Here is a 21374-nt window from a genome sequence, read left to right as displayed (position 1 = left end):
GGACAGGCAGGGCCACACAGGGCTTCCACCTGAAGAAGGGTAACAGCAAACTGGGGGAGTGGGGACAATGGGGTATTGCAGCTGGGGAGGGGTTAGCTAGGGTGACAGGGCAACCTGGGAACAGAGGAGACTAGAGGACATCATCGAGAAAGTAAGTGATGGAGTTGCAGTAAAAACTCTGGGCACCAAGCATTGGGTGAGTGTCCCTCATTGACACCTCCTTGACTTCAGTGGGAAGGGACAACTAGAAGTTTCACATTTGGCGCTTTTCCTGGACTCTGCGCCGTGTAGCTGTTTCCTTGGCTGTCTGTATCGCTTCCCTGTAATAGTGAGCAGAGCAGTTCCCAGTGAGCTCTGTGAGTCCTAGAGAATTAGAGAAGTTGGGGTGGCTTTAGGGAACTCCTTGCTGTTGGTGTCAGAAGTGAGGGTGGTCTTGTCTAGACTGTGGTTCCTCTAACTTCTCAGTGGGAACACAGCTCTTGCAGGGGAAGTGGGGTATACTTGAAATACCATGTTCAATTTATATTATGATCCTCTCATTGTCCAAATTATTACTTTCTTATTCCATGGTTTGTTGGTACCTTTTTTCTTGTATGTCCCATACATCTACACTTACTTTTAATCCTAGGTTGTTTATAATTTTGCAATTGTATTTGGTGTCTTTAAAAAAAAAAAAATCATACCCTGTACATTTTGTACTACATAATGGCAATTCATTTTAACAGCTTTAGGGCCATAACGTATATATAACATTTACATAGTAATTTTACAACTTATTGACAGTAAGTTTAGAGTTTTGCTGTAATTACCAGAATTTAGTTTTTGGAAAATTTCATGAACTCATACATAAACTAATTGGATAGTTGTTTTATTATTAAGTTTTGTGAATTCTTTATATATTTTGAATACAAGTCCTTTGTCAGATGTATGATGTGGAAATATTTTGTCTCAATCCCTGGCTCCACTCTTCACTTAAGCGTTGTGCTTTGAAGTAAAAATGTTTTAAATTTTAATCAAGTCCAATTTATTATTTTTTCTTTTATGGCTCATCCTTTACTGTCTTCTTTCATAACTCTTTGGCTAACTCAGGTTCAGGAAGATTATCTCCCGTAGGCTTCTCTCAGTTTTATACTTTCACCCCTTATACTTAGGTCTCTGATCTATTTTAAGTTAATTTACCTTAAGTTAATTTTTGTTTATGCTTAGACTTGGCGGTCTCACTTTATTTTTCTGCAAATAGATATACAATTATCCCAGCGTCTTTTGTTGAAAAGACTTACCACATTGGCTTATCTTGGGACGTTGGTCAAAAAGCAACAGACTTTTAACATTTTTGGATTTCCAGTCTGGCTGTGCCTCTCTCACGGGCCACAGACCCCTCCCGGCCTCACTTGCAGTGGTCTTTCCCTGGGGCGCCCTCCCATCCTAATAACAGTTTCAAGGCGCCCTGAGGGCCAGGCTCGCCGCGTCCGTTTCTAAATCTTTCTCTTTTCCCAAAAAGCACTTCCCGCCCCGGCCGCTGCAGCTCAGTGGGTGGAGCAGCGTCCCGCGTACAGCGGCCCGTGGGCTCCGGGGCTCGGCGGGCTCGCCGGGGGCGCGGCCCCTCCCCTCCCCCCCGTAAAAATCAATTGGCGTATCCCCCGGTGAGGATTCAAAAACAAAAACAAAAACAAAGCACTTCCTGCAATAAATTTTCCACCAGGATCTTCCCGTGGGTGTCCGAGCGTCGGGTGCGTGCCGTTTCTCTGCAGGATTTCTTTCTCTGCTGCTACAGTGACACCTGAACTCCTGACCGTTTTGAAACTTTAAAAAAAAATTTTTTTTTTTTTTTAATTCAAATTGTAAAATAAAGACTGAGGCCATCTGACGGCTTCGCCCAGCCCACTGAACGCTATTTACCTCGCCCCGTATTTTCCCTGGGAAGCGCGAATCTCTAAAAATACACTCACTTTGCCCACGTGCAGACGAGCCGGGACGGGAGAGAGTCGCGGCCCCGCCGGCCGTACGGCGGTCACGTGCCCCAACATGGCGGCCCCCACGGCGGCGCCGCGGGAGGGGCGCGGACATATTGCCGCCAAACGCCGGAAGCCCGAGCCCCTCTTTTCCAAAAGCCTCAGGTCCTCGTCGGCCACCGTAGACGGAGGGGCCCGAGCCGAGGTTGAGGGGCTCCTGAGAGACCGCCTTTGCGCTCTTTGTAAGGTCTGCGCGAAAAACTCAGGTGAGTGTGTGGCTTTGTCCCCAGAAGTTTTTTCGTCACAGGAGGAGTTTTGTTTCTCCCTGGGCGACGTGTGGACGTGCTGGTGTGTGGAGCGTGGGATGGTCCCCGGGGCCGGGGGAGGGCAGGACTCCCGAGTGGAGGTGGCGGAGGGGACCCACGTGCGAACGGGACTTGAGGGGAACGGGGCGCGCGTGTGCGAGGTCGCGGGGGCCCGGGGCCCAGGGCGCAGCTGAGGCGTCTGTGGAGGTGACGCCCTTGTCCCGACTGTCCGGGCGCGGGGTCCTGCGGGTCACCCACTTGCAGGGGGCGCGCGTGGCATTTAAGGTGACCGCGGCGTGGGGTTCAGGCTGGGGGTGTAACAGGCGGCGAGTGGCGCGGGGCCGGCGGGGTCGGGGTCGCGGGGCGCCCGCCCGGGTTTCCCGTGAACCAGGAGGTGTGCCCGGGGTCCGGTCCCGCAGGATCGTGGGGGCGGAGTTGGGGCGCCCGGGCCCCGGGGCTCGGTGAAGGCCGAGGCCTCGGCGGCGTCTGGACGGAGGCAGCGGGGCCCAGGGCGCTAGTTCCAGCCCCTCCGTTTTCACCTGTCACCCAGCAGCTCTCCACCCACGGAGCCGGGACTAGACCGGCAGCGCCCGTTGTCACGTGTCCTCTGTGGCACCTTTGGCGCTGCGAAGGCAGAATTGGGTCGTTGTGACAGAGACGTTTTGGTCTGCAGACGGGAACATGTCCATCTGTCTCTTCCAGAAAATGTAATATCCATCCCTCTGGCAGGGTGACCCGTATCCCAGGGTACTAGTAAGTTGTGGTCTGTTTTAGTTGATTGTGGTGGTTCCCGTTCTCGCTGTTAGGTACGGTGGGCAGTTCTAGCCAGCTATATATGCGAAAATCAGTTCGTTTTGGCAGAGAATTTTGTCTTTTAAATACATATTTCCTTGACTCTGAAGGGGAGCAGTTTGCCACCCTAAAATATGCCTTTTTGAGATATTGGTTATTTTAGGCTGCTTAATTTGAAGAAACTACAGCCCTGGGAAAAGCTCTGAAAATCTAGTAGAAGTTATCCCTTTTGAAGGATATTTAAATTTGTACCGGCAATGACATCTGCAAGGGTGTCTTCCTCACTGTACCCAACCCACCTTAGCTATCAGTGGAGGAAACAAGACATATCTGCATAACAACTTAGACTTTTTCTTTTTTTAATTATATTTTTATTGATTTGAGAGAGAGAAAGGGAGAGGAATAGAGAAATAGAAACATCAATGAGATGAGAGAAACATCATCGATCGGCTGCCTCCTGCATGCCCCCTACTGTGGATTGAGCCTGAAACCCGGGCCTATGCTTGGCCAGGAAATCAAACCCTTAACCTCTTGGTTCATGGGTTGATTCTCAACCACTGAGCCACGCTGGCCCAGCACAACCTTAAGCTTCTTTACTGTGCTTTTTTTTTGGCAACCTCCCATGAGTGACTCACCACCCCCAACATCTTTTGACTTTAGGTGAAGGTGGTATTTCAGGTGATGGCGTCTGCCAATTTGGACATTTTCTTAGGTCACTTCCATGTATGCAGTAACCTGTTTGATTGTTTTTCCCCTATTAATCTGTGTTATATTAGTTTAATTATTAGACCAGCCAAAGTACCTAGAAAAGAAGAAATTGTTCTGCCCCTACAATGTCCTTTCTCTCATCTTTTTTCACAATCACTCCTCTTAATTCCAGAGAATAAAGGAACTCCTCCAGTAAATTTAGAACCTAAGGATTCATTGACCTGAATAGTAAATACTTCCAGGAGACCAAATAAAGGAACACCATCGATACTGTGGACACGGTGATTAGGAGCCCTGTAGCATGGGGTCCCAGAGGAAATGTTCTACTCATGGAATTTTCTCCTCAACCCACCACAGGTTGTAACTTCCTCAGTGTGGTCACAAAAGGGACCACATACTAAACCTGACAAGCTCAGGAGAGGTCTGCACCGTAGGCCTTACAAACTGAGAGGGGGAAAGCAACCAGAAAGGACGATCTAAAATTAAAACGTTCTAACTAAAAGCAAGTCATGGTGGGCAGTCATGTCCTAGACTGGTATATTTCTTAACAAAGGGCACTCTGTGCCTTAACTAAGCCTGTCCATTGTTGTTTTGCATCAAGAATAACACGTTTGGAATGTCAGGGTAAATTTTTTTTTCAAACCACTCGGCACAGTCTCCCACTAGAGCAAGAGATTACAGAGCCCCTCATTGTTATTGTTATCGTGTGAATTCTTAACTGTTAATCATCCTCTTGCCACCTAGGTAGACGTATGTCTATTCCTTTTACTTTTTATCCAATCCCAGAGATTTCCCTGCTTTGCTTTCTCCCCCTTGCCTAATCCATCACCGATGGATTTCATGTAACCCTCTTGGGCCTTTTTCTTTTATTCTAATGTGTAAAATGAGGTACAGAACCGTTATTGTCTAAAGCATTGTCTCAATCTGTTCTTTTGCTTCCCCGCAATTGTCAGTTTGGCTCAAATAAACTCATAAAAATTCTCTACAGGTTTGGACATATCTTACGACGACACCAGGAACAATAGAATCATGTGAAGCAGGAAAAGCTGCAAGACTGGGTATCAGTAATTCCGGGGACACACCTGACTGAGGACAGATTTCTGAACAGAAATTTAGAGCTGACCCAGACACAGCAAGACAGAGCCGCCCATTTCTGTCTCTTTTCAGAGAACGAGAAAATGCCGCAGGCTCAGGTGACTTTGGGTTTGTCTTTATCTTTCTCTTTCTTCGGTAGTGGGTTGGTAGAGCCTGTAGAATACCACCTTTGTGTCCACCTGGGTGGCACAGTTGATTATCGTCCCATTCGCCAAAAAAGGTTGTGGGTTCGATTCCGGTCAGGGCACATACCTACATTTTGGGTTCAATTCCTGGGGGCAGGTATGGGAGGCGACCAATTGATGTTTCTCTTGCACAGTGATGTGTCCTTCTCTCTCTTTCTTTCTTTCCCTCCCCCCCCCACCCCCCACCCCTTTTCCCTCTCCATTTCTCTCTCCCATAAATCAATAAAAATTAAAATGAAAAAATCCTCAGGATTGGATTTTAAAGAACCCACCTTTGTGGGTTCTGGAAAGTATACATATATATATTTCTTGTCTCTCAACTATATAAATTTGAATATATGAAAGGTGTTTCTAAGTTAACAAGAACATTGAACTTCTTTACATTATAGTAATATCTAATTGGATGAATTCATGGATGACTTAATGAACAATTAGAAAATAGTATTTTACTAGGCATGTGATTATTCAGCTGTATATAAAATAAAACCCCACTCACTATATGGATGCAGCCTATAAAGTGAAAATGATCAGAAAAACTAACATTTCTTCCATATCATCTGAAGGACATCGCGCCATTAAACAACATGGTGTTGTTATAGGAATCCCTGACATTTCACGATGTGGCTGTGGACTTCACCTCAGAGGAGTGGCAGCTCCTGGACCCTGATCAGAAGAACCTGTACAGGGACGTGCTTTTGGAGAACTATAGCCACCTGGTGTCCCTGGGTGAGGACAGCTCCCCTGTGTCACTGAGACACTGCCCTGTTAGTGTCTTTTTCTTTCTAAGCTGTTTAACGCATCACAATAACTGCAGTTCTTTGAAATGGTACAATCTCAGATCCTTCTCTTTCCCCAGACAGGAGAGTATAATATCCCCTCTCCTGATAGAAAAGTCATTGTGTTAAAGATGTGAAACCTGTTCGTTTTCCCTTCTCAACAAATCCCAACCATTCAATATATCAAAGTCTTCTTCATTTTTCTCGAGCAGGGTATCAAGCCAGCAAACCAGATGTGCTCTCCAAGTTGGAACAAGGGGAAGAACTGTGGACAGTACAGGATGAACTCTACTGTCTAGTCTGTCCAGGTGAGTGGGTGAGAACCAGCAAGGTGGGCGGCCAGGAATTCGTATTCTAGTCAGAGCTCTGACAATGAATGAGAAAACTCAAGCCACTTCTCCAGGTATGAGAACCCCTTTTCTTTGTAGAAATTTAGATGAAAACATACCCCATTTTTCTCTTTTGAGCTCTGACCCGTTTATTTTATCTGCATTTTGTTTTTGTTTGCGTAGGATTCGCAGATCTTTTTTTTCCTTTGTCCATAGCCACAGTGTCTCTGCCTGTTTTACCACTTTTCTTGCTATGAAATTCCACTTTCTAGGCCTCTCTGGAATAACAGAACTTTGGATTCATCACTTTTTTCTTACTACTGGGCCTCCCTGCTCTGTTTGAAAATAGTGATTTTTCCTCCATAACATCCAACTCCACCTTAGATTGTGATAACCTGGTTTTCACGGTGCATTTATGTCATTTTTTTGACGCCGTCCTGTTAGGCTCTTCCTACTCAGTTCTCATCACTATTAAATGTTTCCTCTATTGCCCTGAGTTAACCTCCTTCTGTTCAGTGAAATGCACTCCCAAATTGACTTCTCCCTCAATATTGTCTAATGTAAGCTTTCTTCCTGTGTGTTTTACTCATCATCATGGCAACTGGCCTCTGACGTCTCATTTTTGTGTGTGAGAGCAGGAATCATCTTTCCTCCATTCTTTTCTTTTTCTGCACTAGATATTTTAAATTCTGTCCATCCTGGCATCACCTGGGATTTTCTTTACATGCTGAGCTCTCTTCTTAAAGGTCTCTACCATTTCATTCCATTAAGAAGAAAAGATCTTGTTAACGTGCTACATGAGTTTCAGCCCAAACTACATCAGAACTATGTCTCCTTCAAATGACTTAACTTCCTAGTTTTCCTAATTCATATTTTTCTTCATTCTTAGTTGTTATCGCTGCATTCATTTTCCTAAAGCTTTTGTTTTCATGTCATTTTTTAATGGTTTTATTTAGATTGAATTTTCATACCTTAGAATTTACCTATTTAAATTATATAATTCACTGGTTTATAATATTTTGAATAGCTGTGTAACTATCACCACAATCAATTTGGGAACATTTTATATGTACACATTATCATAGCCTTGATGCCTGTGCTTTGTAGTAAGTTTCAAAATTTGAAAGAGTGAATCCTCCAACTCTGTTCTTTTCCAAGACAATTTTGACTTTTTGGATCCTTTTATTTTCTTTGAATTTTAGAATCAGTTTGTGAATTTCTGCAAAAAACCCAGCTAGGATCTTGGTAGGGATTACAATGAACCTGTATCTCAATTGGGTAGTAATTTCAATTTAAGCATATTAAACATCTTGATCCATGATCATTGGTTGTCTTACTATATAATTTGGTCTTTAATTTCTTCCAACAACATAAGTTTCAGAATAAAAGCTTTACGGTTCCTTTTCTTAAATTTGTTCCTAAATATGAGATTCTCTTTTATTATTTAGTAAATACAATTGTTCTCTTGATTGCATTTTTAGATTATTCTTTCCTAGGATATAAAAATAAAGTTGATTACTTTCCCATCATATTCTTATGACACTTAATCCCAGGTAACCAAGTTTCCTGTCATTTGAAATTGCAGTTTCTATTTCAGTGATCTCCATGATGCACTATCATCTTGGTGAGAAAGTTTCTGTCTTCCTAAACACTCTGTGATGTGTTCTATACTTGTGATCGCCTTCTGCCACTGATGTGATCACTTTATTTCTTTAATACTTGGATTTTGATATCCTAATAATTTTGAAGTTAACAGCACTACAAAAAAAGATAGGAAAAAAATTGCTCTGGCCAGTTCCATAAGACTGCACCCACTTCAGATTTCAATTGCAAGTTCAAATTGTTACCTGTGCTTCTGATCAACTGGCTATAAATTGGAAGTTCTCATGAGCTTTTTGGGGGTTCAGTTAATTTGTTAGAGCAGCTCTCAGCTCAGAGAAATACTTATGTTTACCTGTCTGTTATAAAGGATACAGATGAATAGGTACATAGGGCAAGGTCTGAAGGATTCCTGAATACAGGAGCTTCTGTTCCCATGGAACTGGAGTGAATCACCCTCCGGGCACATGTTTGTGTTCATTAAACCAGAAGCTGATCAGATCTGGTAAAGAGTTTTTATAGAGCTTTAATTCCTAGGCTCTCCCTCTTTTCCCAGAGGTCACTGGGTGGTGCTAAAAGTCCAGCCTTCTCATCTATTTGTCTTTCTGGTGACTAGCTCCATCCTGTGTGTATGTAGGAAACCTGTGTTATGTCATTTTATTAGCATAAACTCAGCTGCTATGCTCAACAAAAGATTCTCATATCAATTAGGAATTTACAAGGGTTTTATAAGCTCAGTGTCAAGAACTGTGGAGGAAGACCAAATATATTTCTTATTCTATAACACAGGATTGTCACAAAACGGTTACTTCACATGAAGGCATTTTATAAAAACAGTTTTATTTCAAACTAAGATTATGAGAGATTACAGAATTAGTTACTGTTCTCTTTTTTCCTAGAACTTAAGAAAGTTGATCTTCTGCATTATCACTTGCAAAATCGAAATATTCACAAGAGTGTGGAACAATGCTGTGAATATAATATGTCTGCAAATGTTGTTAATCAGAGAGAAGGTCATTTCCTATTTAAGCAAAATCATGGTATGTTTGAGGTACGTGAAGAACCTTCAAAATCAAATTTATGTTTTGAAAACCAAAACAGCAGCTCTAACTTAACTAACGCTGTTGAGTTGAATGGAGGTGGGACATGCATTCTGCATGTCAACCATGAACAATTTTATAACGAAATTAAATTGCCTGTCAGCATGAAAAACATCAATAACAATTCCCAGGTTATTAAGCATCAAAGAATTCACAATGTAGAGAAAGCCCATGTATGTATTGAATGTGGGAAAGCCTTCATCAAGATGTCTCAGCTCATTCATCATCAGAGAGTTCATACTAGAGAGAAACCTTATGGATGCAGTTTGTGTCGGACAGCCTTCTCCAGAAAATTCAGGCTCACTGAACATCAGAGAGTTCATACAAGACTGAAACAATATGAATGCACTGAATGTGACAAAACTTTCCTCAAGAAATTACAGTTCAATATACATCAGAAAACTCACATGGGAGAGAAGTCTTATATTTGTAGTGAGTGTGGGAAAGTGTTCATAAAAAAGTGGCAGCTCATTTATCATCAGCAAACTCATACAGGAGAGAAACCCCATGGGTGTAGTCTATGTGGGAAGACCTTCTCTACAAAATCTAATCTCAATAAACATAAAAAAACTCATACAGGAGAGAAGCCTTATATATGCAGTGAGTGTGGAAAAGGCTTCATCGAAAAGTGCCGTCTTTTTGCACATCATCGAACTCACACAGGAGAGAAACCGTATATATGTAATAAGTGTGGTAAAGGCTTTGCCACGATGAACACTCTTACCACACATCAGCAAACTCATACAGGAGAGAGACCCCATGGATGCAGTCTGTGTGGGAAGACATTCTCTACAAAGTCTAATCTCAATAAACATGAGAAAACTCATGCAAGAGAGAAACCTCATACATGCAGTGAATGTGGAAAAGGCTTTATCGAGAAGTGTCGTCTTATTGCACATAATCGAACTCATACAGGAGAGAAACCCTATGTATGTAATGAGTGTGGGAAAGACTTTGCCATGATGAACAGTCTTACCAGACATCAGCAAACTCATACAGGAAAGAAACCCTACATATGTAATGAGTGTGGGGAAGGCTTCAGCAGGAAGAGTCTTCTCTTTAAGCATCAGCGAACACATACAGGGGACAAGCCCTATATATGTAGTGCATGTGGAAAAGGCCTCACCACGAAGGGTAGTCTCACTATACATCAGCGAATTCATACTTTAGAGAAACCCTATATGTGCAATAAATGTGGGAAAGGCTTCACTGTAAATAGTTCTCTGATTTTACATCAGCGAACTCACACAGGAGAAAAACCCTATGTATGTGGTGAATGTGGGAAAGGCTTCACTGTGAAGAGTTATCTGATTTTACATCAGCGGACTCACACAGGAGAAAAACCCTATGTATGTGGTGAATGTGGGAAAGGCTTCACTATGAAGAGTTCTCTGGTTTTACATCAGCGAACTCACACAGGAGAAAAACCTTATGTATGCAGGGAATGTGGGAAAGGCTTCCCAGTGAAGATACAACTGATTGTACATCACCGGTCTCATACAGGAGAGAAACCATATATATGTAAAGAGTGTGGAAAAGGCTTCACCATAATGACCCATCTTACCACACATCTGCTAACTCATACAGGGGAGAAACCCTACATATGTAATGAGTGTGAGAAAGGTTTCACCAGGAAGGGTCTTCTCATCAGACATCAGCGAACACATACAGGGGAGAAGCCCTATGTATGTAGTGTATGTGGAAAAGGCTTCACTATGAAGTGTAGTCTCACTGTACATCAGCGAACTCACACAGGAGAAAAACCCTATGCATGCAGTGAATGTGGGAAGGGTTTCACTATGAAGAGTTCTCTGGTTTTGCATCAGCGAATTCACACAGGAGAAAAACCCTATGTATGCAGTGAATGTGGAAAAGGCTTCCCCTCAAAGGTGCAGCTGATTTTACATCAACGGTCTCATACAGGAGAGAGACCATATATATGTAGTGAATGTGGGAAAGGTTTCATAGCAAAGAGTTACCTCATCAGACATCAGCGCAAACATACAGGAGAGAAGCCCTATGTATGCAGTGTGTGTGAAAAAGGCTTTACCAAGAAAAGCAGTTTCATTTTACATCAGCGAACTCATACTTAAGAGAAAACTTATACAGTAAAACCTAGATATAACAGACTCATTTGGAGAGGGCATGTCCATTAAAGTCAAAAGTCCATTATATAATAAAGTAGGTTTTCCAAATTCATTTGTCAAAAAATTGACAAATTAGCCCTAGTCATTTTGCCTCAGTGGTTAGAGCATCAGCCCGAGAACTGAAGGGTCTTGGGTTCTGTTCTTGTCAAGGGCATGTACCTCAGTTGCTGGTTCCACCCCCAGCCCTGGTTGGGAAGGGTGCAGGAGGCAACCAGTCGATGTGTGTCTCTCCCATTGATGTTTCTCTCTCCCCCTTCCACTCTCTCAAAAGCAATGGATAAAATAGTCTCGAGTAAAGATTAAAAAAAATTGACAATTTAGTTTACTGTTTTTCCTTACTTAGACATGTTTCTGTAATTAGTTATATATGAAAAGTTTAATTTCATGGAGAAGTTTTCTATATGTATAATTCCTTATGTACTCACGGTAGTTTTGAGACTGTAATAAACAAGTATATGATCTAAATAGAAATAAACATTTTTCTGAAAATTCACTTTAATTATATTTAACTAACAATGTTCTTAAAAACAATAAAATTTAAATTTTATAAAAACACAAAAAATTTTTTCTGTTCAATTGTCTTTGGGTGATATATCCAGACATTCCCATTGTGGTGTGACATTTATGTTCAATGTCCAGGTGCTTGCTTTAGGGAATCCTGCTTTGAAAAAAGTATCAAGTGTCAGTTGAACTTTTGAAGTGTGCTAGGGTTTTAGTATAATTCCCCAAAATTACAAAAAAAGGGGGTAATAAATAAAGCTGAATTTCATTATCTGATGAATTGTCAATGTTATTAGATTGTCAAGATGAGATCTAATCAGTGATAACTTTATTTTGAGGCTTTTTTTGTTTGGTTGGGTTTTTTTAATATGTCTTTATTGGTTTCAGAGAGAGGAAAGGAGAGGAAGAGAGAGAGAGAAACATCAATGATGAGAGAGTCGTCATTGATCAGCTGCCTCCTGTACACCCCCAACTGGGGATCGAGCCTGCAACCCAGACATGTGCCAGGGCATCGAACTGCAATCTCCTGGATCCTAGGTCGACGCTCAACCACTGAGCCACGCCTGGCTGGGGTGAGGCATGTTGTTTCTTCCTCATTATCTTCACTTCCATTCTCATCTTCCAAGGTCATAACCTCATCTGCTATTTCACTTTCAGCCATGATGTGATACCCAGGGTCACCATTTCCTAACCACAGTCAACCATCTTTCTCAGCTACTTCTCCACCAATATTCTGTATAGTCCTACAGTAATCAGTAACCTCTAGCCCTTCTGAGTCCAAGTCTGCATCTTTGTCATCATTCTTCCAACCATTTTCCAGTGTTTGCACAATCACTTCTTTCAATACTGCAGCAAAATTTAAAATTGCCAGTTTTAAACTAGCTCTAATTTTTGTAAGGTATACTGCCCTCTCGTGTCTTCTTCATTATCTTCATTCTGCAGTACCACCATTACTTCCTCTAAAAACTTTCTGCACTATATTTGTTCGCTTGCCAGAATCATCCCCAGGTCAATGGGCTGGATAAGCGATGTTGTATTTTTTGGCAAAAACATACATCTAAATTTGCCACCTTCTGAACATGAAATATTTTGGGGTGGATAAGCAGGAGTGTTGTCTAAAAGCAATAAATACTTCCTATCATCTGCTGGTATTGCAAGTTATTCGACTTGGAACTTCCTTACTACAGGTACAAATTCTTTAAAAAAACAGTCTTGGAAAATGTCCAAGTTGAACCATGCCTTTTTAGAATTATACAAAACAGGCAGATGATTCACTATGGTTTTTTTTTTAACTTCAGGTTTACAAGATTTGTCAACAATGACAAGTTTCAGTTTATGCGACCCATTGGCGTTGGCACAAAGCAGCGCCGAGGTCTTGTTTTTGCTGATTTTTCTTCCAGGTGTTGGTTTTTCATATTTGGAGGCTTGTGTGTTTTCAGGCGCAGAATGCCAGAACAAACCAGTTTCATCAGCATTGTAAATCTAAGACTGTAATAGCATTTTGTTATTTATATATTCTATTAATTTTTGCTGAAATGGTTCAGTATCTTCTGTTGGAGCAACTAAAGCTTCACCATAAATTTATTTGTTTATAATTCTGTGCCTTTTGTGAAAATGCTAAAGCCATTCATCACTTGCTTTGAATGGTGTGTTCATATGATTTGCTAATTTAATTGCTGCATATTTCAATTCAACTGCCTGAACTGGAACCCCCCAAGAACGTTGTTGTGCATAGCACTTCAACAGTGCTGCTTCAACTGAAGTGTCGTGCCAATTTCATGTTTTCTGGGATTGGTGTTTGCACTTACATCACATATTAACACAATTTTTTAAATTTTGTCTTAACCTCTGATAGTTTGCTTTCTTATGCCATATTGCTCACATGTACGAGAGACAGACACTCCTGACTCCAATTTTTGTATGACTTCTAATTTTTGACTTAGCTTTAAATTAACTCTTTGCTGTTTGTCCATATTTTAAAGTTAGGGTTACCACGATGTGTTTTACCATACATACATAATTTAAAATTTATACTGAATACTTCTACACAGCTGGGGCATGGCTTGTGTACATTGGAACATCAGCTGTGACTCATTAAAACTGCTGCAGAAAGTCACGCCATACAACAACGGAACCAATCACCAAAGAACCAATTACCTGTACAATTTGGTGTGATCATGTGCCAAACATTGTTTATGCGTGACTCTTGCATTTGAATATGTAGACTATAGTTGTAAATATCTAGTATTTATGTTGGCAAAATTACTACAGTGTTTTTTCCAACACTATGGGACTGAACAGTCAGGGCCCTAGCAAGGATGGGCTGGCCAGGCGGCTGTGAGACCTTAGGTCCACATTCTGACTCACCTTCCAAAGCCTGACAACTCCAGGTGAAGGCAGCCTAATGCACACCTGAGCCTGCTACCACACCCAGGGGCCTTATGTTCCAATGAGGCCTACCCTTCACCTTGAATAATGGGTCGGGTGCGTTCTGAAGTCACACTGCCTAAGCTGTGTGCCTTTGAGCAAGTTACTTTTTAAAAAAAGTGTTTAATGATTTCAGGGAGAGGGAGCGAGATACACATCAGTGATGAGAGAGTCATGGATCAGCTGCCTCCTGCAGGTCCCCTCCTGGCCCAAAACCCAGGCATGTGCTCTGACCAGGAATCAAACCCTGAGCTGCTGGTTCATGAGGGCCCAGCAAGTTACTCAGCTTACCTATGTCTCATTGTCTCTTTAAAATATCTCCCTCATGGGTATGTTGTGAGAAGTACATGTGGTTAAAACACTGCCTGCCAAACAGGCGATTAATCAAGTATCGCCGGCCTTCGTGAGGGAGGAAGCCCTCTTCCTTCCCGCCTCCTGGGTCCCCAGGACCACTCTGCCGGGGAGGCCTGTGGGGCCTCTTCCAGAGCCCTGCCATCACCTTCGGCTCCGCCCCTACAACAGGCGCCTGACCAGGGTCATCCGGACCCGCTTTCCTCAGCCCGACCCCGCTCCGCCCCATCCCCACATCTCAGCACGACTGAAAGGCCGGCCGCCTGTGCTTTGCGTAAGGTCTGACCGCTGCCTCTTAGGTCTGGGCTCATACACGTCCACTTGTTCCTCCAAGGTCTTCTCACGGCATCTGGTCCAGGAGTCTTCTCCATCCCGGGAACTGCACTTCCTGCAAGATGGCCGCCCCCTGGTGTTGCCCAGCAATGGCTCTCGGGCGCCGCCATCTTTCCGTTTTGCCAAAAGCATAAAAGGAATACAACTAGCTCCACCTTGGCCTTGAGTAGGCTGGGCCTCTGCAAGCGTGTGCAGCACAGTGCTGATGACCCTCAGGGAGGCTGAGAGACGTCCAACAGGAGACTCCAATTCCTCCTCCCGCGCTGAGGCGCCGAGGCGACGGCGGCCAGCCCGGCGCGGTGGGCGTGGTCACATTGCGTCGTAGGGCCACGCCCACGGTCGGAACCGGAACGTCCGTTAGCGTCCCTAGCGACCGCGGGAGCGAGGATGGGGAGCTGGGACGCCGCGACCCGAGTCGCTTTGGAAGTGAGGGGAGCCTTCGGTAGCCGCGTGGAGTCTTGGGAAGCTCGGCATCAGGTGGAGTGGGGCCTGCGGGGGCGCTGCGGACTGGGGGGGCCTATGGGGCGAGAGAAGGGCCGTTTGGGGGGACTTTTGGTTCGGTCACTGGGGAGTCTTGGCTTCAGCCCTCCTCCCTTTGGCGGTCAGTGTTATTATAAAGCGTATGGAGACGTTAATGACAGAAAACGCAGCCTGGCCAGCGTGGCTCAGTGGTTGCGCCACAACCTATGAACCAGGAGGTTGCGGGTTCAATTCCAGGTCAGGGCACATGCCCTGGTTTGGGGCTCCATCCCCAGCGGGGGGCCTGCAGGAAGCAGCCGATCAGTGTCTCTCATCATTGATGTTTCTTTCTTTTTTTTTAATATTACAGATGTCCCTTTTCTCCCCAATGACCCCTCCCCCTCCCCAGCCCCTCCCCCCACCATTGTCCTTGTCCTTGGGTTGTGTATATATGCATATAAATTCTTTGGTTATTCTCTCCCCCTCCACCCACCCTCATCATTGATGTTTCTATCTCTCTCCCTCCCTCTCTCTGAAATCAATTTTTTTTTAAATACTGAATTTTTTTTAAAAAGAAAGAAAATGCGAACAACGGGGTTTGTTGTCCCCCTGGGTGATGCTCTGGGGCTCAGTGATTCAGAACTGGACTGGTAGGTCAGCGTCAGGGAACACGGCGTCTTTGCCAGAATGGCAGTTTACTGGGAGCTTTGGTAGGGAGAATCCTGGGGGCCAGTTAGTGGAAGTCTCTGGTTCATGTTTCAGATTTAGTTTGGAATCAGATTTTTTGTTGTTTTGCTTGTTTGTTGGATAGGCCAGTGTATGCCTACAGAGACGCGGGACCCAGGACAGTAGGTTGAGGCTCAGATATTGACTGTTGAGAACAAACTAGATGATACCTTCCTCCAACTGGTCAAAATCCGTTTTACCTCTTCCTCAAGGAACTAATTAAAACCCTTTTTGTCTTCTCATGTGAATACTCTAGTCATTATCTACCTGACAAAGTAGTTAGGTATTATCTAGTGTGTGTCATAGAAGATGCACTTTGTGCTTTTTGCCTCCAGGATTCCTCCACAGTTTCCTTGGCTATTTCCTTTCACATTCATTTTACAAAGTAATGATCTCTATTATCTCTCGAACTGCCTTAATAGAGATCAGCGAAAACCATTGTGTGGGTGTGTTGTTGTTTTTTAAGATTTTTAATTGATTTTTAGAGAGAGAAGAAGGGAAAGGGAGAGAGAGAGAAACAACAATATGAGATTATCTGAGATGATTGGCTGCCTCCTGCATGCCGCCTATTGGGTCTGGAGCCCACAACCTGGGTATTTGTCCTGAGCAGGAATCGAACTGGTGACCCCTTAATTCATGGGACAACACTCGACCAACAGAGCCACACCAGCCACAGCAGATTTTCTTTTTATATATATATATACATATATATATATACTTCTTGATTTCAGAGAGAGGACGGGAGAGGGAGAAAGAGAAACATCAATGATGAGAGAGTCATTGATCGGCTGCCTCCTGCACGGCCTCAACTGGGGATCAAGCCCACAACCCGGGCATGTGCCCTGACCGGGAGTCAAACCGCAATCTCTCGATCCCAGGTCAATGTTCAACAGCTGAGCTACACCTGGCCCGGCAGATTCCCTTCTTTTTTACAGCCAAGTATTATTCTATTGTGAAAATGTACCACAGCTGTTTTATCTACTCATCGACACTTGGGCTGCTTCCAAACCTTAGTTATTATAAATAACGCTGCAATGAACATAGAGATGTATATATTCTTTCAAATTAGTGTTTCAGGTTTCTTTGGATAAAATACTAAGTAGAATTGCTGGGTTATAAGGCAGTAATATTTTTAGGTTTTTTTGAGGTAACCATGCTGCTTTCCACAGTGACTGCACCAATCTGCATTCCCACCCAGTGCACGAAGGTTCCCTTTTCTCCACATCCTTGCCAGTACTTGTTTGTTGATTTATTTTTTAAAATTTGTCTTTATTGTTGAAACTATTGCAGATATGCTGTTTTTTTCGCCATTAACTTCCTCCCTCCCATTCCACACCCCCCAGGCATTTACTGCCTTATTGTTTGTGACCGCAGATGTTTAACACATTTTCCTTTAAATTACGAAATATTGCAGAATGTTACATATCTTGATACCATTTAGAATCATAAACACAAAATGCCATCTAATTTCCTAATGTTTTGATGAAAAATCATATTAAAAAGTCTGTAATGGTACAGGCCTAAGTCAGAATACATGTCTCACACCATATTTTCTAAACCCACCTGCCACTTACCTTTCCTCACTGTTTCCCATGAACTTCCTGTCCCCATTAGAACTTTTGTTTCCATGACTGCACCATTATCTCCCTCAGTCCCAGTATCTTGCCTACCTTAACTCCCTGCACACTCTGCACACTTGCACTTGAATACTTAACCAACATTTCGTCTCAATTTAAAAATTTTACCAAAAAGTAAATGTAGAGGACTCTGTTGACCATTGAATGGTCTTTTTTTTTTTTTTAATATATCTTTATTGATTTCAGAGAGAGGAAAGGAGATGGAGAGAGAGAAACATCAATGATGAGAGTCATTGATCGACTGCAGCCCGCAACCCCGGCATGTGCCCTGACCGGGAATCGAACCCTGATCTCCTGGATCCTAGGTCGATGCTCATCTGCTGAGCCACACCCGGCTGGCCACACCACTGAATGGTCTTAAGTAAGTGGCATTGGCTTCTCAGATACTTAGGAAAATGGAAGAATCTACCTGTTAAACTGTGTGATCCCGGCACTTTATAGGAAAGGGATTTTTTAGAACCTTCTGTCTTCTGTGGATATTTGTTCTATCTCTGCTTCTGATCACTATTGGGGAGTCAATATGTGTAACGTCTATTTTGCCACAAAATTTTTTTATAAGTTGACATTGATGTGAGCAGATAGGCTCAGCAATATGTAATGTACATTATTGACACCTTGGTTTTCCAGTTACTTGTCTCTCTTTTTAAATCCTGCTAAGATAATTTGACTGTTTATTTCTTTGCTCCATACATCAGAAATGTTGCTGCTCATTTGTATGAAGATTAGGAAAGAACTCACTGTGCGTAGAACCTCCCAATGAAGCAGAACACGCAGTGAGACACGCAGACTCAACCTAGTTCCTCAGGGGTCAGAACTCAGCACTTTCTTCTGTCCTCCATGGGAGATCCTGTCTTCTTCCAGCAATCACCGGGTGGAGGGAGCTTCTCATAAACAGTCCAATTATCTCCTAAGAAATGCTGTCAAGAAACTTCGAGCTGTTCTTGATAATTCCAACTGGGAAGAAAGTTTTCAGAAATATCCTCAGCTCCCAAGCCTGTTAGTGCCAGTGCTGCTACAGGTGAAGTGATAATTGCAGTTCCCAGGGGAGTTGAAGTCACACATTCACAACCCATATCTCAGGGTCTGGCTGCCTCCCCCCCACTTTTACCGATGAGGTGCTGACTTCAGGATGACTTCAGCCTCTAGGCAGCAAGAAGAAGTCCGTGGGTTTTCTCTTTGTCAATCTGAGAGGTAATGTCTGTAAGGGAAGGTGCTTTATCTGGAGTCTGGGCAAGTGCACATATTGGACAGAGGGGATCTTCTGTGAGTGAACCTGACCCAGCATCAAAGCCACAAAAAGAGGGGAAAGAATTCCTGAGGCTTGAGCTGAGCAGGTAAAAAAAGATGGTCCTAGACCTGCTCCAGGCCCTGACGGCTCCTCATGTGACCTAGTGTGGTCCTCACTGACAGTCATGGTTTTGTTTAGCAACCATGATCCTGGATTTGTAATGTGCTTAGGGCTGGAGTTCTGAAGTCAATCTCTTTTCAGCAAAATTTACAGAAATCACAGAATTAGCAGGTTTCTAGAGATATGCTGTAATACCTCCATGCTTTTCAACCTATAGGAGTCATCGGACCCTGTGCAGAAAGTGTGTCTGAGAGCATTCGTTGAAGTAGAAATGTTTTCTCTAACTCTGGGTGTATATTGGGCTTAATAGATTCAATTATTGTGTCTCTATTGATTATGAAGAGATTATTCCCGCTTAAAATTAGGGAAGCAGCATTTAAGAGAAATATAACTTTATAAATTTCAATCATCACCTTCAGGCTCAGGTGTATCTTGTGATATTTCTGCTTGTTTAAAAGAGTACCAATTCAGAAAAACATGTTTATATAATATACAGTTTTTTGTCTTACCATTCATTTTCCATGTGTCTTGTATATTTAACACAAATGTAGCCTTACTGCTAATTATTTAATTTAACCTAGATCTTAATAGATATGTATATGATCTGAAGTTAGTAATAATTTTGATTGTACCATACACTGTTTATTAGGCATGAGATTTTTCTGTCCCATAGTTTTTATGATTCATATAATAGTACTTTTGTTCCTGGAATAAAACCTAATGATTGTTTCTGTGGCCATCCTAATATTGCCTGCTCATGAACTTGTGAGGGATAAAGAAGTTGCTGCATGTGTAGCCTTGATAGCAGTGATTCATATTTAAAAATTATTCTTTAATGGTTACAATTTCAACCCTTGGAAGCCTCTAAATGACAGAAAAACTTTAAGTCAGTATTTTAGTAAGAACTGCTGGTAAGTGGAGAATATTGGGGTTCAGCTGACATGATGCGTGTGGCTTATGCCTCATATTCCCATGCAGGGTCCTCTCTAGCTCAGAAGAAAATATCGGTCACTGAGAACAGACAGCATGGCCACCAGGGATCTGGTCGTAGGAACAGTCTTCTTACTACACACTGTTATTGGAGTCCTGGGGAATTTCTCTCTGCTTTACCAGTATCTCTTCCTTCATCTTACTGGGTGCAGGCTGAGGCCCACAGATCTGATTATCAACAACTTGATCATGGCCAACTCCTCGGTTCTGTTTTCTAATGGACTCACCTTTACCATGACATCTTTTGGGTGGTATCACCATCTCACTGATTTTATGTGCAGATTTTATAACTATGTACGCGGAGTGGGCAGGGGTGTGTCCATCGGCACCACCTGCCTCCTCAGCGTCTTCCAGGTCATCACCATCAGCCCCATGAACTCCAGGTGGGCAGAGCTTAAAGTGAAAGCTCCCAAGTACGTCACCCCTTTGATTTTCTTGTACTGGATCCTGGAAATGCTGGTAAATGTCATTTTTCTTATGTTTATGTCTAGCAGTTTGGGCATCAAAAACAACACAAATGTAAAAAGTTTTGGATACTGTTCTTCTGTTCGTCACAAGGAAACCGAAGACGCATTATATGCAGCACTGTTAACGTCCCCTGATGTTCTGTGTTTCGCGCTCATGCTCTGGGCCAGCGGCTTCATGGTCTTCATCCTGTACAGACACAAGCAGAGGGTCCAGCACATCCACAGGGCCCGCGTCTCCTCTGGATCCTCCCCTGAGTCCAGAGCTACCAAGTCCATCCTGCTCCTGGTGAGCACCTTTGTCTTTTTAAACACCCTTTCCACCATCTTTCATATTTTTTTAGCTACTTTAAATGATCCCGGCTGGTTCATCTTGACCATCAGTGAAATATTCTCTCTGAGTTTCCCATCTCTCAGTCCCTTTCTGATCATGAGCCGTGACCACCGTTTCTCCAGGCTGAACTTTGCCTGGAAAAGGAATATGAAATCCTGTAACATTATGAGAAATATGTAAATTGTATGTATATGCACAATGTTCATTTGGTAATTCACTCATCCGCCTTAGAGTCCCAAGGACCTTTATGAGTGTCTTATCCCAGGATGCTAACGGACATGGCAAACATCTTCTTCTAAGTCAGCAATAACTTGGGATAGTAATTATAATTTAATGCCATGTAAAGATAACTGCCATGTAAATACTTATGCAACTGAAGTGTTCCTAATGTTTGTCGTGGAGGGGTTCAGAATTGATGCCATAATAAACATCAGGTTCTGAAACAACCTGGATATTATGTAGGAATCCCCGCATGTGCGACTTCAATCTATCCCAGCACGTCTGGAAATGAGTGAGGCCTGCAGTTGGACGAAAAGGTGCATGAATGAGGATGGGCCTGTGGCGGGCCACTGCCGAAGCTGAAGACGGCAGTGCTGGAGGGACATGTGGCACGTGAGGGGAGCCTGTGGAAGCCAGTTATGATCTTGTACTTGACACCGCTGGAGAGCCAGTGGTCATTTATTTGAAAAACGATCTTATAAAGGGATGACTTGTTCACACATATTCAAGTAGAAATGGCCAGATTTAACTGAAGTGGAGCAAAGGAGAGCATGAAATTACATTTTAGCTGATGTTTAAACTACATCATGGAAGTGT

At 43.1% G+C, this 21374-nt stretch overlaps 2 protein-coding genes across 6 annotated transcripts; both read left to right on the top strand.

Moving 5' to 3' along the window:
• Positions 1-2109: 2109 nt before the first annotated feature.
• On the top strand, positions 2110-13083 carry LOC308547616 (zinc finger protein 615-like). 4 transcript variants are annotated; one of them, XM_081118276.1, is made up of 6 exons: positions 2110-2218; positions 4746-4950; positions 5637-5763; positions 6026-6121; positions 8641-9708; positions 10129-11530. In XM_081118276.1, exons 2-6 carry the CDS (start codon positions 4936-4938, stop codon positions 10932-10934), a joined length of 2112 nt encoding a protein of 703 aa, XP_080974402.1. In that variant the 5' UTR covers positions 2110-2218; positions 4746-4935; the 3' UTR covers positions 10935-11530. The 4 variants fall into 4 exon arrangements, with proteins under 4 accessions (XP_080974402.1, XP_080974400.1, XP_080974403.1 ...); XM_081118277.1 differs by lacking the exon at positions 10129-11530 and adding an exon at positions 11877-13083 and having other exon boundaries at positions 2124-2218; positions 8641-8792; XM_081118274.1 differs by having other exon boundaries at positions 8641-11536.
• Positions 13084-14541: 1458 nt separating this feature from the next.
• On the top strand, positions 14542-21015 carry LOC308547640 (vomeronasal type-1 receptor 4-like). 2 transcript variants are annotated; one of them, XM_081118345.1, is made up of 3 exons: positions 14542-15077; positions 18118-20143; positions 20255-21015. In XM_081118345.1, exons 2-3 carry the CDS (start codon positions 19797-19799, stop codon positions 20736-20738), a joined length of 831 nt encoding a protein of 276 aa, XP_080974471.1. In that variant the 5' UTR covers positions 14542-15077; positions 18118-19796; the 3' UTR covers positions 20739-21015. The 2 variants fall into 2 exon arrangements, with proteins under 2 accessions (XP_080974471.1, XP_080974470.1); XM_081118344.1 differs by having other exon boundaries at positions 18118-21015.
• The last annotated feature ends 359 nt before the right edge of the window (positions 21016-21374 follow it).

This window comes from Miniopterus schreibersii (assembly GCF_964146895.1).
Source record: "Miniopterus schreibersii genome assembly, chromosome: 18".
Lineage (NCBI taxonomy): Eukaryota > Metazoa > Chordata > Mammalia > Chiroptera > Miniopteridae > Miniopterus > Miniopterus schreibersii.
The sequence above is the reverse complement of the archived record's forward strand: the minus strand, read 5'-3'. Positions and strand labels throughout refer to the sequence as shown.